This window comes from Ascidia mentula, chromosome 2, assembly GCF_947561715.1.
Source record: "Ascidia mentula chromosome 2, kaAscMent1.1, whole genome shotgun sequence".
NCBI lineage: Eukaryota > Metazoa > Chordata > Ascidiacea > Phlebobranchia > Ascidiidae > Ascidia > Ascidia mentula.
The window spans coordinates 11,600,690-11,615,917 of record NC_138567.1 but is presented as its reverse complement, the minus strand read 5'-3'; the positions used below and the strand labels follow the sequence as shown (position 1 = coordinate 11,615,917).

The 15,228-nt window shown below is 41.6% G+C and overlaps 1 protein-coding gene across 7 annotated transcripts in view; it reads left to right on the top strand.

Moving 5' to 3' along the window:
* Positions 1–1,323: 1,323 nt before the first annotated feature.
* Positions 1,324–15,228, top strand: part of LOC145890641 (neurexin-1-like) — a 142,378-nt gene continuing 128,473 nt past the window's right edge. For all 7 annotated transcript variants that reach the window (XR_014399571.1, XM_082981764.1, XM_082981763.1 and 4 more), the window contains exons 1-6: positions 1,324–2,201; positions 2,588–2,685; positions 6,288–6,422; positions 8,961–9,121; positions 12,527–12,691; positions 14,798–15,019. Coding sequence is in view for 6 of the 7 variants with exons in the window: in XM_082981764.1 (XP_082837890.1) it covers positions 1,420–2,201; positions 2,588–2,685; positions 6,288–6,422; positions 8,961–9,121; positions 12,527–12,691; positions 14,798–15,019 (1,563 nt within the window). In the remaining variant the exon portion in view is untranslated. The remainder of the gene's footprint in view (positions 2,202–2,587; positions 2,686–6,287; positions 6,423–8,960; positions 9,122–12,526; positions 12,692–14,797; positions 15,020–15,228) is intronic.

Below are 15,228 nucleotides of genomic sequence, written 5' to 3'. Positions count from 1 at the left end.
TTGGCTGTGATTGTACTACAATGTCATTTAGGCTCAACTAGCCTTGTGCAAAGTCGGAACCATCTTAGCGCATTGCAGTATTACGGCACTTGAGCGTAAAACTCGCGTAAATTTATTGTGAGGCAATGGCGTGTGATGGTTTTAGCTTGCTGACATAGCGGTGCCCTTTTAGTTAAGAGAAAGGCTGCTTTTGGGCGGTCTTCCATCGATTCTGGACCTTGTAGGTGTTCGACTTGGACGGATTGTCCCATTTTCTCTGCGTAATTAAAGTTAATTAAAACGTGCGCAGTGGTAATGGGTGGTGACAACATCTGGAATCGATTACAAATACCCTTTTTTTAACGACCCCTTGCCGGTGGTAGCCTTCATCTCCCCTCATCGATCACACGAGCTCTTTTCGTTTGAAGAATTCCAATTTATTGAAAGGAAAATCCGTTGTTCTGGCGGCATTCTATAGACAACAGGTGCGTGCTGCAATTGGGGTATCATAATGCATCCGACAAACTAGTTTTTTTAGAAATTGGCATGGTTGTGTCAAGGATGAAGGGTGATTTGTGGTGACAAATTTTATTGAATGGAAACAGGAAGAATAAATATTTATACTGACAATTACTGAAGAACACATCGAAGAAACCCTTACCAAGAAAACAGTCGCGCACGATGAACATCCAACCATAGGGGTGCTGCCCACATTAAATCATTCATGCCCGCATACAAGTCTGCGAATTCTCGGGTGCGACAGAAGAAAAAAATTATCAACGCGTTTGCACCTGGTTTTATCGGTGCGCCCGCCCTGTGCCTTTCGCGCGTCCCTTGCGACTTAGCGGGTGCATTTGTAAGACCGTTCCACCCTAATTTAACCGTGCACAGTACTGGCTTAGAGCAGGTAGGGGCGTTCTGTCTTGTCATTCAGTCGCTAGTAAACATGTGTTACTGGGCAGTTTACATGTTGTAAGACGTGTTCAGGCTTCCGTTCCATTGTTTATTCAGGTGATTATTACCGGTGTGTGTGTGCCGGGGAAAACACTCTATTGGAAACGGGCGCCTGATTTATTAACCTTTATGATTTTATCGGTGCCCATTCCATTTTATTTCTTTGTATATTGCCTCTTCGTAGTTGCTTTTTTTTTCGCAAAATAGACATGATTTGATTTGAAACGTTAGCCCTATGAAATGATGTCGGCGCCAAGGGCTAGCAACGTTTTATTAAAGACGTTAGCAAGGTTTTATTCTGCTGTTGACCTTATTTGCAAAGCAGTATTAAGGCGCGAATCACTACACGAGGTAAACATATACATGATTTATTGATTGTTTTTCAGTATAGCTTGTGCAGTTCTTCATATATTTATATTTAAAAAATGACTGCATAGCAGTTGCCCCTTTCTACCCGTCTTCATAAATCTGTACCGGAACGAAGCTATGGTGATCCATAATTGTGCGACTTCTTGGCGGAGTTTGACTCGCTGTTGTCAACTCGATCGTTTTTTAACAGTCGTCCTGCTGTTGTCATGGCTGACGTCATCCATGGCGTCATGGCAAACTGAATCGGAACTTTTCCCTTCACAGTCAAAACGCCAGACCGCTTCGCCCGTTGAAGATCCGCCCGGTTCGCAAATTGCGGACAGTTTATACAGGATGACCACGTTTTACTTTGCTGGAACGACTGGGCAGTTCGCCGAATTTCCGATGTGGAAGCCACGCACCCAACCCAGTAGCAATATGGCTCTTTCGTTCCAATTCCGCACCAAGCTCGAAAACGCTTTCATCATGTACATGGACGACACCAAAGACAGCTTTCTCGCTATTACGCTGTACAGGCGGTCACTGCGCCTCCGGTTCAAATTCGGCCAAGCCAGAAACGTAATGTTGACCATGGGCAACAACATGAACGACAATCGGTGGCATACAGTCTTGGTGGAGAAAACGTTCCCTTCCATTCGCCTTACGGTAGACGGGAACGTGACTTCCCGCCAAGTCGACGACGTGAACGCGGCCCAGGACCTGATCCCGAAAACTCCAACTTTTTTTGGAGCCTTGCCTAAAGGCTACAAGATCGGTAAAATGTCGCTGCCCACCATGTTCTTTGTGCCGCGGTTTAGTGGATGGATGCGGTACATTATGATCAACGGCGATTACGTGAGCGCGACTCGAAAGTTCGACGTCTTGGAACAAACCTTGGACGACGCATGTGACGATTTCAGGTGACACGTATCTTGTGCTGGCGATTTGGTTCGATCGTAGTCTAGTACTTATGCCAACGGCAGAATTAGTTACCCATCCAGAGATAAATTAGCCCCAAACTACCCCTACCATTGTTCCCAGCAGATCCTTTCGAACGTTTGCCGCCGACACAGTCGTTTTACTATACAAACAGAACAACTGATATGGCCATTTCTAGTCTAAAAAATTAGGATTAAACAGTAATTTACAGGTGCGATACCATTAGCAACAAACTATATTTTCTGGCCAAGTTCAGCCACAGATATATACAACACAAAACGACCAAACTAGCAAAAATTGTCAAAATTTCCTGTCAAAAGTTAGTCTTTTTTATGGACTATTTATTTGCAATACCAATATACAACAGGAACCCTTGTCAGAACGGGGGTGTTTGCTACAAAACAGTCAACGAAACATCATGCGATTGCTCAGGAACTTCCTTCAACGGCAAATATTGCGACCAAAGTAAGTTAGCTTTTTCTGTAATGTGGTTGTTATTGGAAACATTTCAAATTACTAATTGTTTTGCATCAAAACTACTTTTGTGCAATTTTAATTTTGCTTCGTAAATCGTCACATATGTTATGTAATTACTGGAAATTGTGGAAGAAATTATCAATGGTCAGTGCAAACTGCCAATGTTAGCTTGGTAACGTGTATGCGTGCACCCCCATCACGCTTTGACCCTTGCATTTATACCGCGCCAAACACTAACGCTCTGTGTTAACTGGAAGCGCTCGACCAGTTGATGATGAGAGATGAGCCTGCAGGTAAGAATAAGCGTTACGTCATCCGTGCCAACTACCTCATTCGCTTGTTCTGTGATTTTTATGTGTTTTAATAGATAGAGCCTAACATATTTATGTAGTGTGTATGCGTGCTCACTGATCACTAAACTATTGTCAACGTTGCTGTTCATTGTACACCTCACCATTATATGTTTTGCGTGTTTTGCCATCACCGTTCATACTGTTGCATATTTATTATAGTTAGAATTTTCAGGGTACTGTATATGAACATTTTTGCTACGCTACCAACCAAGGATCGCTAACTTAGAATACGGCAACGCCCTGATATGGAAAAGATCTTTACGAATGCAAAAGGCTTGCCTATAATGTTCGAATTTGACGGCGTGGACTAATACGATCATCATGCGATATAATTATCACGCTTTGGAACATAACTTGCGACTTTGTAAATTTTGGAAAAGCAAACAATATTATCCATATAACTGTTCTGTAATTCATTAGCAAATGTGTCGATTGTATTTACAATCATTGTCAACGCAAAATGCAGGCATGCGGACAAAAAGGTGTGGTGATGTAAAGCCACCCTGAACGGACCGAGACCTAAATAATAGTGTGAAGTGTCAATCAAACAACGTAAAAATATTGTTTTTGTGAGTCAGAGGAGGTTTTAAATTGTTCTGCCTTCGCAGCCCACGATAAGATAAAACGAACCAACGATCAAACTCCCTTAGAGACTTTAGGAAAAACCGCAGTGTGGTGGATATATGCCATCTGATAACAAACTCGAATCGATTTTCCGACTCACTAAAAGCACTGGATGAAAACTAGCAACAGCTCTTGCAGCTACTGCTGTTTGTAATGAAGCACAAGAGCTACCGTTCATGCGAAAAAATTCTAATTTTTATCAAATGCGCGGGTTGCATTTGGCTTGCTGCACAATGCCGACATTTGTTTTTTGTGTGAAAACTATAAAGGCTAGGGAGAGAGGAAACTCTCGGCGTTTTCACATGTTTAATTTTCACATGATGAAGTTTTCACATGTTAAATTTTCACATGATAAAGTTTTCACATAGTAAATTTTCACATGATAAGGTTTTCACATGGTAAATTTTTACATGATAAAGTTTTCACATGGTAAATTTTCACATGGTAAATTTTCACATGATAAAGTTTTCACATGTTAAATTTGTTTTCTGTAAAAAAACGCACGGAGTGGGAACGGCGAGATATTACGTCATTTCTGTATCGAATATCAATCTTATGGGATTTAAACCTGGTTAGGTCACAAAGGTCGACATCAAGGAAACAAGCCGAACGTCGATATCCTCAAACGTATCTATTAATATATAATATCGAACGTTCAAGCTGCTTTCTTCGATTTTTTGAACCCTCATATTAGTATTGCCTCGATGCAATTATTTAAACCCCGTTTTGAAATAAGAGGCTTACCATTTAGGTAATTGAGTATTTTTTGTTTAAAAGTTTATTTTTGTACACGACATTGTTCGACAACAAACATGCACAACAACATTCTCGATAAGTTGTGTGGCATTGGTTTTAAACTTAAACGATGCCTACCCAACGAATGTTCGTAATATTGATTTCATGCGTATTTTCATAGCATTTTCGTCATTGTTTTGGTCGCCTTGTGAAGTATCCCCCCTATATGATACGTTCGTATCGTAAGCAGAAGATCTGAACATTACCCGAATGTCAACTCCACAGAACTAAATGAGAAGTCGCTCTAATTTTCCTTTAACTGCGTCCAACTATTCCTACAAAGATTATCCCTGGGGGCCCCTTCTAAAGCCAACTGCGCATGCGCGAAATCCACCAATCGCGATCGATTGCATGTACAGGCCGCCACGCAAGTTTACGACCCAATAAACGCCACAAAAGAAACTTTTACTCCGATTGGCGCATCATTGCCGTCTTTGATTGGCAATTTGACCGTTCCATTATTTTCCGATCATCCCGAGAGGACGAGCGCTTCCGAGATAGCTTCCCTCATTTCATCGATTTTTGTCATTACGCGAAGATCACTTGATAAAAAATGCAGGATTTCCCCTTCCTCCTACCAATTTGATATCTGGAGGGTTTTGTATTTGCGCGCTAAAAACATTTGCGCTGGCGAAGATTGTTTCAGAAAACGGTGCCTTTTTGAATTAATATGACTGAAAAGTTTGAGAGTTTGTTTTGAAATGTAACAAAAATGGGTTTGAAATACTTTTACTTTTTAGAGCAAAATGTTCCACATCTAAAAAATGCGCAAGAAAAGATTCCCAATATGTTGACTTTAGTGATGTGGTGATTTTTTTTCAAACGATCTCCACATTTTGCTGTTAACATGCAGTCAACTGGCACCGTTTGCACCCAGCAAGGTTATTTGTCCTAAAACATACACAAACCCACCGCAAAAAGAGCCTTGAACGACTACAGTCGTCCCTGCCTTTAATTGAGACATTTGGCATGAACTTGCTACGCCCATTACGCTACGCACTTAGAGAGCACAATCTTCTCATTCAAATAGAAAACATGCGTCCTCTCGGGATATTGTGTTGAGTACCAGGCACGCCACTTGGCAGTGGACATGCTTAATTCCCATTGCGACTACCTTGGTATTTTTATTCGTCATGAGATATATAACCATACCCACTGGCCAGGTTGGACAGAAGTATTTCAATTCAAACACAACTTTACAAAACTTATTTTTGGGAATGACAGAACTCAGTCTTCCGTGTGTGCCTACTTTTATCTCGTGTTACAGTGACTCGTTATACTCATTTTCATCCCGTATACGTCAGTGTATTAAATAACATCTGTTGTCGCATATGAAATTTACGTTCAATTCTCCCTACGTCTTCCTAATTTTCAACTTATTGCATATTAGATCATTCTTTTGTGAATCACTCCGCAACACAGGGAGGGCGCCCAGTCGGTGGTATAAGTCGCCTGCCAGGCGCACGCACCCTGTCATCACCTTAACCACTGTGAAACTGTCGTGAAAATCGTTTCATGTCCTAACTCACGTAGCGAAATATTGGATGACGTTTTTGTTCAATTAATTTGAAACCGTTTTCGACATAGTTGAGATAAATAAGGTCATGCGGGCTTTATTATCGCAACAGATGGACCTTAACGTTAGTTCCACGTATAACATTCTATACGTCATAAACAAACACGTTTTATAATTTCTGCTCTCAGTCTATTCGATATGACGGGAATTAACGCGAAGTAGTTAAAACGGCTGTTCAATCATACAGCGAAACTGTATGGTAATATACTCAACGTTTATTAACGCAACCATGTGTTTCACAGGCTTCAACCAGGCTGTTGCCACTTTCACTGGATCAGAATGGTTTAAGTACGAAGTTAAGTCGATTTCCACCTTCGAAGACAGGATTTCCCTCTTCTTCAAAACATCCCAACCCAACGGCCTGATGTTTCACACAGGTAAGGTGTTGGCAAATGTTCGTCATTTTGACGCAGTTCACCGGAAAGGTGTAAAAAAAACACCAAGTTCTGTTTGGCGTAGAGTGCTGGTCACACAAATTCAGCGTTACATTGCGGTTTAGCGCATGAGTCGCAATTTTACGTGGCTATGCCCAAGAAAAGTATATGCGAACCTATTTTCGAGTAATCTAGTCGCTGCAAATTCCCGTTCCGCAGTCCTATGCATTTATGTTCATAAACCCATCTTTTTATTCATGTTTGTTGGATTAATCAATACCCGAAAATTTTCCGAGAGGTTCTTATTATGCTGTCATGGTCTAGTCATTTGACAGCAATAGCAGAAAATTGCAAGGATTAATGCTCATTTGCATCCGGAATATATGAAATGAGCCTTAAATTACCTTGTTTGATCAAGGTCACCGCTTGTTGCGTTGGTTAAAATAGGGCTGCAAGCCTCGATGAAGTGCTCGCACGCTCGCACGCTCGTCGGCCTAATGTTTAATAGATGTACAGCGAATTATGGCGATAAGCCAATCCAGACTCTCCGAGCTGAGAAATGGTGACCGATTTGGATCGTTCGTCGTTCATCGTTGGTTCCCGCGCAAACTAAATATAGGAGGGCAATTATATGTCAGCGATCTTGCAGAGGTTTTTAAATATGCAAAGCCTTCGTGCCGATAAAAACTTTTCTTTGGTGACGGTTAAACGTATTTGTGCGTCTGTGGGCTGAATTTCATTTTGAAATTGTTTTGGGGGAATAAAGAAGCGCAGTGGTTGTCCAATAACGTCTCGTTTGTTACGAATTGTTTGTATCGAATTAAACAATTACGCCCATGGCGATTTTCAAATCACGTCTCAGTAACGATATTGAAAAAAACAACCCCCAAATAACGCATCATGAACTAAAGCCATCCTTTGAAGCCAGGGTGACACACAAACTCGGCCAGTTTTGAAGACGCCGAAAAGATTATCCAGTTTATTTACAGATTGATAAACGGGTCTTGTGTTTTTTCACGATGAGTTGCGTCACGTGGGTGTTTGTAGTCTTCTGTGTGACGAAAGAGAGGAAGCGGGCGTCACAATTCCGACAAAACATTCCGGCACGATGAAAACCCGAACCCCAACTTCCTCGTCGGCATCTGTTGAAAAGTCGACTCTTGGAAAGTCGTGCGATGAATTATTCAAGGGCGCGGACCGCATTTCTCCGCTACGAAAACTGGGAACTCGGAAGCGAGTGTGTGCCCGAGAAAGTGCGCGTTGACTTCAGTTGGTGAAGTAGAGAGAAAACGTGCGCGTACACCGTAGGGCGGTATGAAATATTTATGGGCAGCCACTTTGGCGACGACAGAAATTTTCAATAAACAGTTTCACGCGTCTCGGCCTCGTGTGTCATCGTTCACGTCTGCCCGGGTGATTGCGTAACTGCGTTTTTATCAATGTTTCAGATAAAAAAATTCGTAACCTTCTGCTGCATTTGATCTTGGATATGCGAGTTTTTGAAGTAATTTCGTGATCGAGTAAAATAACGCGAATCACACCATCGCGAAGTTTAACGAACGATTCATTTGTTCAACATGTGTTGGTTTAAGAAACAAATGCTATAAAGGGGTTATAATTTTTCCAGCAGTAAAACATCAATCGAATTTTGTTTTATTTGTCGCCGTGAGCACAAAAACCATCCCAGAAACATGGATGAAACCTGGAAATACTAAATTATTAACTTTATCTGCAGCGAAAGGGTTTGATCAGGAAATACTTTAGTTTCCACGCAAGTTTATGAATTTGGCTTTCCACGCGAACGTAAACAAAATCTGTTTTCGCCACTGTCCAAATCGAATAATACTGAGTGGATGCATCGGCTAAAGTGGACACGATTGGCCGACGAGGGTCCTCGTGCCCCCTGTGACGTCTGGCGGGCCGCAAAACACGTTTGACGTTGGGTACAAAGTGGACAATTAGATAGGGTCAAGTGGTCATCGAATATCTCTCCATTGCTACTGTAGAGTGCAGACAATCTTGGCGCAGATGGTTTTAATTTGACCTTGCGATTCTCACTGTAGCCGTTTCAGTCCAAATCAGACTTTTCCCCTCGAACTTGACTTGATGAATATGGGCATAGGACAGTGTTATTTTTTGGTGTGAGACAAAATATGTTTGTGTTTCTTCCATCGTCGTGCTCGCAAAGGTTTCCCGGAAACTTTAAAGTCAATGTATGGATTTTCAGTCAAACGAAAATACCGCAGTGGAGATGTTATGTTTTGGCTGCGTCCCGCCTATCAAAATGACTGCGTGGTAATGCTTTTAGGTGCTCTGGTTGTTTATCAGAAAAACGGCGCTTCGATCGCAAAAAAGATTAATCGCCGGATGTGTCACGGATATGGTGCGTGACCTACACTGTGAGCGCATCAAATTTAAAAATTTAAGCAAACTGAACATCTTTTATCACCATACAGCGACCTCTGGTGGCCACACATTTATTTTACTACTCTGCATTTTTTGTGGCAAATAATACAAAAAGCACTACACTTTTTTTCTCAGGGAAATCGGCTGATTTCGTCAGCATCAACCTGGTAGGGGGAATCGTACAAGTGACCGTGAATCTGGGAGGTGGGGCGTTCAACATCAACGTGGAAAAACCTTCCCATTTTTTCAATGACAACAAATGGCATTGGGTTAAAGTCAATCGCTCGCTTCACAAGGTATGTAAGAATGCTTATTTACTGCTTCGCATTTTTTCCCGTCTACCACGCAGCTCTGCTACCACGTTCAATCTTTTTCAGCACGTTTCTGGTCTGTTAAACAATTCTCTTCTTCCCATTTTAAGAGCAGTAAAATCGTTATTTCTGCTCTCAGAAGAAACTTTTTCCCGATTAGGGATACTACCTACATTTTGTGGAAAGTATTTTGGTCACAGTCGGTGGTAGTTTGACAACTCGACCAAACCTCATCCATTTGGAGTAAAAAAGAAAACGAGCGATGCAGAAAAACTGTGACACACACGGGTCAAACACACCCAAAATGAATCACGTTTTATCCACAGGGAATAATTCTCCCAAAATATTTAGATTGTGCCGATGGAATGAGGCCTGAAACAAATTTAAAATACTTTCGCAAAATTATCCTGAATCGCAGATATTCGTTGCGATGGTTTGGCTTATAGTTGGTAACTAATGCCAACCCTCTTTTATTTATTGGCGTAGTCAAGAGGGACCAAAATAACCATGACCCTTCAAGTTGAAGTTTGAGTTTTCAAATGTCCAGTTTGTAGCTCCATTCAAAACGTAATTCTTACTGCTTCGCGCTGGTGCTATGTTTCAAACCAGAAACTTCGACGCGCCTAAACCTGAAAAATTTAGGGCTGGTTACGTCACTGCTTTCGTCATTGTTTTTCGGTTGTTTATTACCGATCGTTGCCGGTACAACAAAATGACGCAGCAGCGAAATGACGTAACAAACAAGGCATCGTATCCCGCCTCGAAGTTTTCGTTTCTTTACGTCAATGATGGCCCGTTACTTGTTGATAAGAAATCGCTACCACCGGTCGATGCGAGTCTAATAAACCACACCGGGAGCTTAATCGATGCTCTTTTATCGCGATTTTAATAACTTTTATCGCTCGAGTTGTTCCGACGCTTAACTGGAAGGCTTAGTGACATACCATTACTCAATGCATTGCTGCCCTGATGGCACAAAATCGATGTACCTTCAACATACAATAATCGGCGTATTGATGTATATGGAACAACAGAAGCAAAAAAGCTCACATTCCTAAATCACAGTATTCGTTTGTGCACCAGATTATCAATGTTATTGCTAGGATTTTGTGGGACATACGACGAACTTTATGCTCCTTGTTTCACAAAAAAATCTGTCAAGCGCGTGGGTAACTTGCCTTCTCTGGTTATCAACAACAGTATGAGGATTATAATTTTGTATATTAAGGGTGAAAAATGATATGACTCGTATTAAATACTCCTTATGAGGGGCATTAAGTTAGGCGCTTTTATGAAATAAGCGATTCTCTCACGGAGCTTTACGATCCGTCGATGGGTCAAAATCACTTTCTCCAGGACCTGATTTCCACTTCCAAGTCTAATATTTTAAAAATACAATAGAATAATTGTGCTTATACTTGCTGAAAACTGGCTAGAACGACCAAAACCCTTGACGTTAGCGTGCATGTACCCGACCCTGAGGCAGAGCTGGGTGTAGACCGTGGCGAAAACGCACGGGCAGTAGCTACCACGCAGCTGTGCGGTTCGCAAAGGGCTGGGTCGGCAAACTAATGTGCCTTGTTACCTCACAAATACAGATGGAATCCACCGAGGGCGCGTCATCCACGGTAAAGCATCCACCGTCGCCTGCCATTCGCCCGCTCACTTTGTCGTTATCGGTATTTCATCCTCCATTCCGTCGTTGTCCTTTGTCTTTCGCAGTCCTGTCCTCCATGCTTGGCATGCGCAACAATTTTTACGATTGTCGTGCCGCCTTGCGTTCATTCAATATTTGGGCAAACGCATCGTCTGCATCTGTAGCGGGCAAATCGTTCTGAAACACGAAACGGCCTCGCGCGCTGTAGCATGATGATGGTGTTATTAAGGCTCATATTTTTCCGGGTTAGTGTTAACAAAACAACTATTATGACAAATGAATCAATGAATTATAATAATATTAATAATAGCTCATAGGTGTTAAATAGCGCCGACGATTGAAGTAAAATCGCCTGTCTTCAAAAAGGAATTTCCCTTTGGTTCACCCAGCGGTATTGCTAACATTGTCCTTCGCACTAGTGTACCGGAAAGCCACAATTTACAACCCGTGTCGTGGGCAACACAATGCAGGCAGGTTTACAGTTCCAAGTCCGATACGATCTGTTACCGTCAGCATTATTTCGCAATCCACTCCCAGAAAGTTGATTTCCCATCACTGACGGTGATAAGCTAGACAGACCTATCTTGGGTTCCCACCGGCTACAAACCGCCCAGCGCAGATAAACTCTATCCCACACCGCGGGATTTTGCACGGCACTTCTTTAAGTGACGTAACGGATGACGTCACGTAGCGTGATTGCGAGTACATTCATAATTTAGAGTGGGCGCATGATGGGAAAGACCAACCGCATATCTATAGGATGGAAAGGTGCGATCGAATTTCTAAACGACGAAGGGAATTTGGAAGCGTTGCAGAATGCCTTCTTTGGTCCGTCTTGAAGCCCTCGCATTTTTCTCAAGTGTCACAATACCTAAAATTGTATTAATGCCATATTAGCATCCACTGTAAAAGTTTTTACTTCAAAAGTACAATTATTTTGAATTATTTTCAACAGCAATTTCGTGAGATCGTGTGATTGATTATTTTGTAAAACCGTAAACGTTAATTGAACTTCACCGCTCTTGTCGGGCAATTTCTTACATGTTGTAAGAACATATGTTGCCATAGGATTACATCGTTTTTATATGTTGGCGCCTTAATCAATCAGGCAAGCGCGGCTGTCGCCAATCCTACTCGATAAAACACTTTACTTGATATAACATGCAAGCTCAACAACATCACATACCACTTGTAGGATATATGTTCCCTTGACAAAACACACCATATGTATCATTTATTCAAGTGGAATTACAGTTAGCACGGTATAGAAGATTTGTTTATTACCTTGGCTACCCTGTCCGAAGACTTTCTGCGCAACAACGGCTCAAATATCAAATGCGGCAACATAGTAATTGATGAACACCCGATTCGTGAAGTTAGGTTGCAATGTTGTGTGACCTTGTAATGTTGAACACGTTGTACTTGTTTCAATGAGAGTTGTGACACACTTTGGCCGATCATCGTACCCCTGCAATTGGGGTCAACTCTCAGTTGTAAAACCACGCACATGTCTTGTCAGTGCGCTCTGTATATTAGGCTATCCACTTATACTGGTCATACCGAAACAGTAGCACATAATTAATAACTATATTGTACGTATACTTGTGTATATATGGATACCGTAACCTTCAACATAACTGCTTCATTGCCCAAAGAAGCTTTCAAGGCACCCGGAGCAAATCCGGTTTGAACCGGTTGAAACCGAAAACGATGCGTGTTTTTTTCGCTGCAAGGCGTGGGTCAAGGTGGACGACATCGAGATACAGAACGGCTTAAATCAGGAAAATTATCGCGAACTCACGTTGGACAACGCCATCTACGTGGGGGGAACTCCCGATACCGCGAACTTGCCAGGAACGCAAAAAGGCAAAACCAACTTTGTGGGCTGCCTTAAAGAGGTAGGTACGAAACAACGTGGTTGTTCTATTGGCCTTGTTGATTGCAAGTTCTGTCTACCAGTGAAACATTGGGCAAAACTATGAAAGTGCACGATTACAAGTGATATCAGAAATTCGTGTCCTGCACTGAAAATAACATGCTTTAAAAAAGTATTAAAGGCGCAAAATGTGATTTATGCGATTGGTTTTATGCTCAAACTAATTTTTGAAAAAAAACCTCTCATTTTGAATTCATATCCGGCATTTTCAGTCTGAAGGTAAGCGCAAGACCTTGATTATTGTTGGATGCGACAGACGACAGGTGCTCGCAATTAATTCAAATATATTATTCAAGACATGCAACCCAAAACCTAATCCCTTCACAATGTTTGTTTTGTCATGTACACAAAAACGCATTTCATACATAAGAACTGATGTATAATTGAAATACTTCGCTGTGTTATGTTTCGGCGCAAAGCAACTTAAAACAGTGCCGTTGCTCCGAGAAAATTAAAACGATTCTCATACGAAAGCGATCCTCTTTCCGGCGTTTCGACTTTCCGCGTTTATAAAAGCTCCGGTTCAATTATTCACGCGTTTTCAGTGCCTGTCGAGTAATGTAAAAATTCCCACCTGAAAAGATGACAAACTGCGTCCCAGATACATTTGTGTTCAAATCGTCTGTGCCGTACGGCATTGACGTTTGATATAGGATTACTGGTCAACACAAGTTATTCCAGTCTATTATGTTTTAACGCACTGGGATTTGAAGGCATGATGTCTTGGCTACGAATTTCAATCAGTTTTTTTTTCTCAGCGTAAGGGTCGGGCGCCTTGCCGGAATTCAAACATAAGTTTCTTATCATTGTTACAGTGTAGCCAAGCGTACAACTATTTACATTAGCAGCTATAAACTATGCTTTACAAAAACTCGAAAAATTCGTGCATTGTGTTCCACGTTCAACCTTAGCAGAGAAATAATCCAATTATGATGATGTAACGTTTTCCGATGTTACTATTGCCAGGTAACACCAAGCTCTTTTTGCTTCATCGTTTTTAAACATTTGGGAACTTAACGCCCTCTACAACCTCGTTTCGAGAGGGCGTCACAAGGGCACGCGTCACTAAATATTTTATCGCCATCAGAACGAGCCCAGATGGTTTCGCGAAACTCAACAAGAGACCCGTGACATTTTCATTCGGTATTTTCCCACAGGGCCTGGCAAAGGTTTCACCTAATTCAATTTTCATTCCCTCGTTTTTGATGTTTTGCAAATTTATAAATTTTCTCTAAAATGCTGCTTCATTATTTTCCACCTTTACCCTTTTTTGCCGGAGTTTAAACCCGGGTCATACTATAGGCGAGAATCCAAAATTAGGTTTACAACTTGGTATGCAGTCGTGCGCCGTGACTGATGTTTCCAGTGTAAGCTTCGTGTCCTATTTACAGAAAGGGCAAAAACAAGTTTTTAACAAGATGAAACGCTTTGCCAGCAATGAGAATTTTCTTGATTGGGATAACAGGCAAAATGCACTTCCAACTTGATTTCTAATTATGCAGGTTACCTTAATCGTGTGGAGATATTGCAGAATAGTGTTTTGTTTGACACTATTGAAAATAAACGTCCGTCACATCGAGTTTTTTGTTGCGCTCTGGTGCCACCACGCGACAATAGTAAAATCGCGTTGAAGTTAATTTGAACACAGGAAAAGTAACTGCCGCGCGTTAGTGGATATTGCAGATACCCTTACAATATCCGTACATTTGCCGTACATAGGTTGCAAATAGATGGTACAAACAGATACTTGATACAAGTTATGGTTTTATAATCCATTTTGCAATGTTTCGTCGTACATATAATTTTGTATGTAAGTAGCCTATATAATTTTGTCTATAGATATCTTTTTTATTTTTGTTATTATTACTTATGCTAAAAGCGGCAGCCTTAAAATTAATAAACAGTATGTTGATTATGCGAAACGACCCCCTACCTACAGTCAAATGGTTGCCGAAAAACTTTAGAATGCGGTTCTAGCACACTTTTATGTGAAGCACAAAATGTCTGGGGCCACACAACAGTATGTGGTATCAGCGTCAGCGGCCCCAAAACTTTTTTACTGTCCCAGGTTACGTACGTCTACGATGGAAAACCCCCATTGACGATCTCGCGGTGGGCTGAGGAAGGAAACGAAGCTGTTTCTGTGCACGGCAACGTTGACTTTTCCTGCACTCGGACCAACTTGAGTTTGCCGGTGTCGTTCACCAGACCCGATTCTTACATCACTATCCCGTCATGGAGCAGCAAAACCAAGGGGTCAATCGAGTTCAACTTCAGGACGCGAGAATCGGTTTGTGGTTTTGGCGGTTTTGGTTCGAAAACTTGCTTTTGACACCCTTTTTCCTGGTCTTTTCAACACGGGCACTAAATATCTCCGTATTGACGAAACTTTTGTGTTTTTATTGTGACGTATTACCACTGTTAGGAAGATTCAACCATCGATAAAAATATAATACCTGTACTCAACTTGCAGACTAAAAACTCTGAGTTATAGAAGCA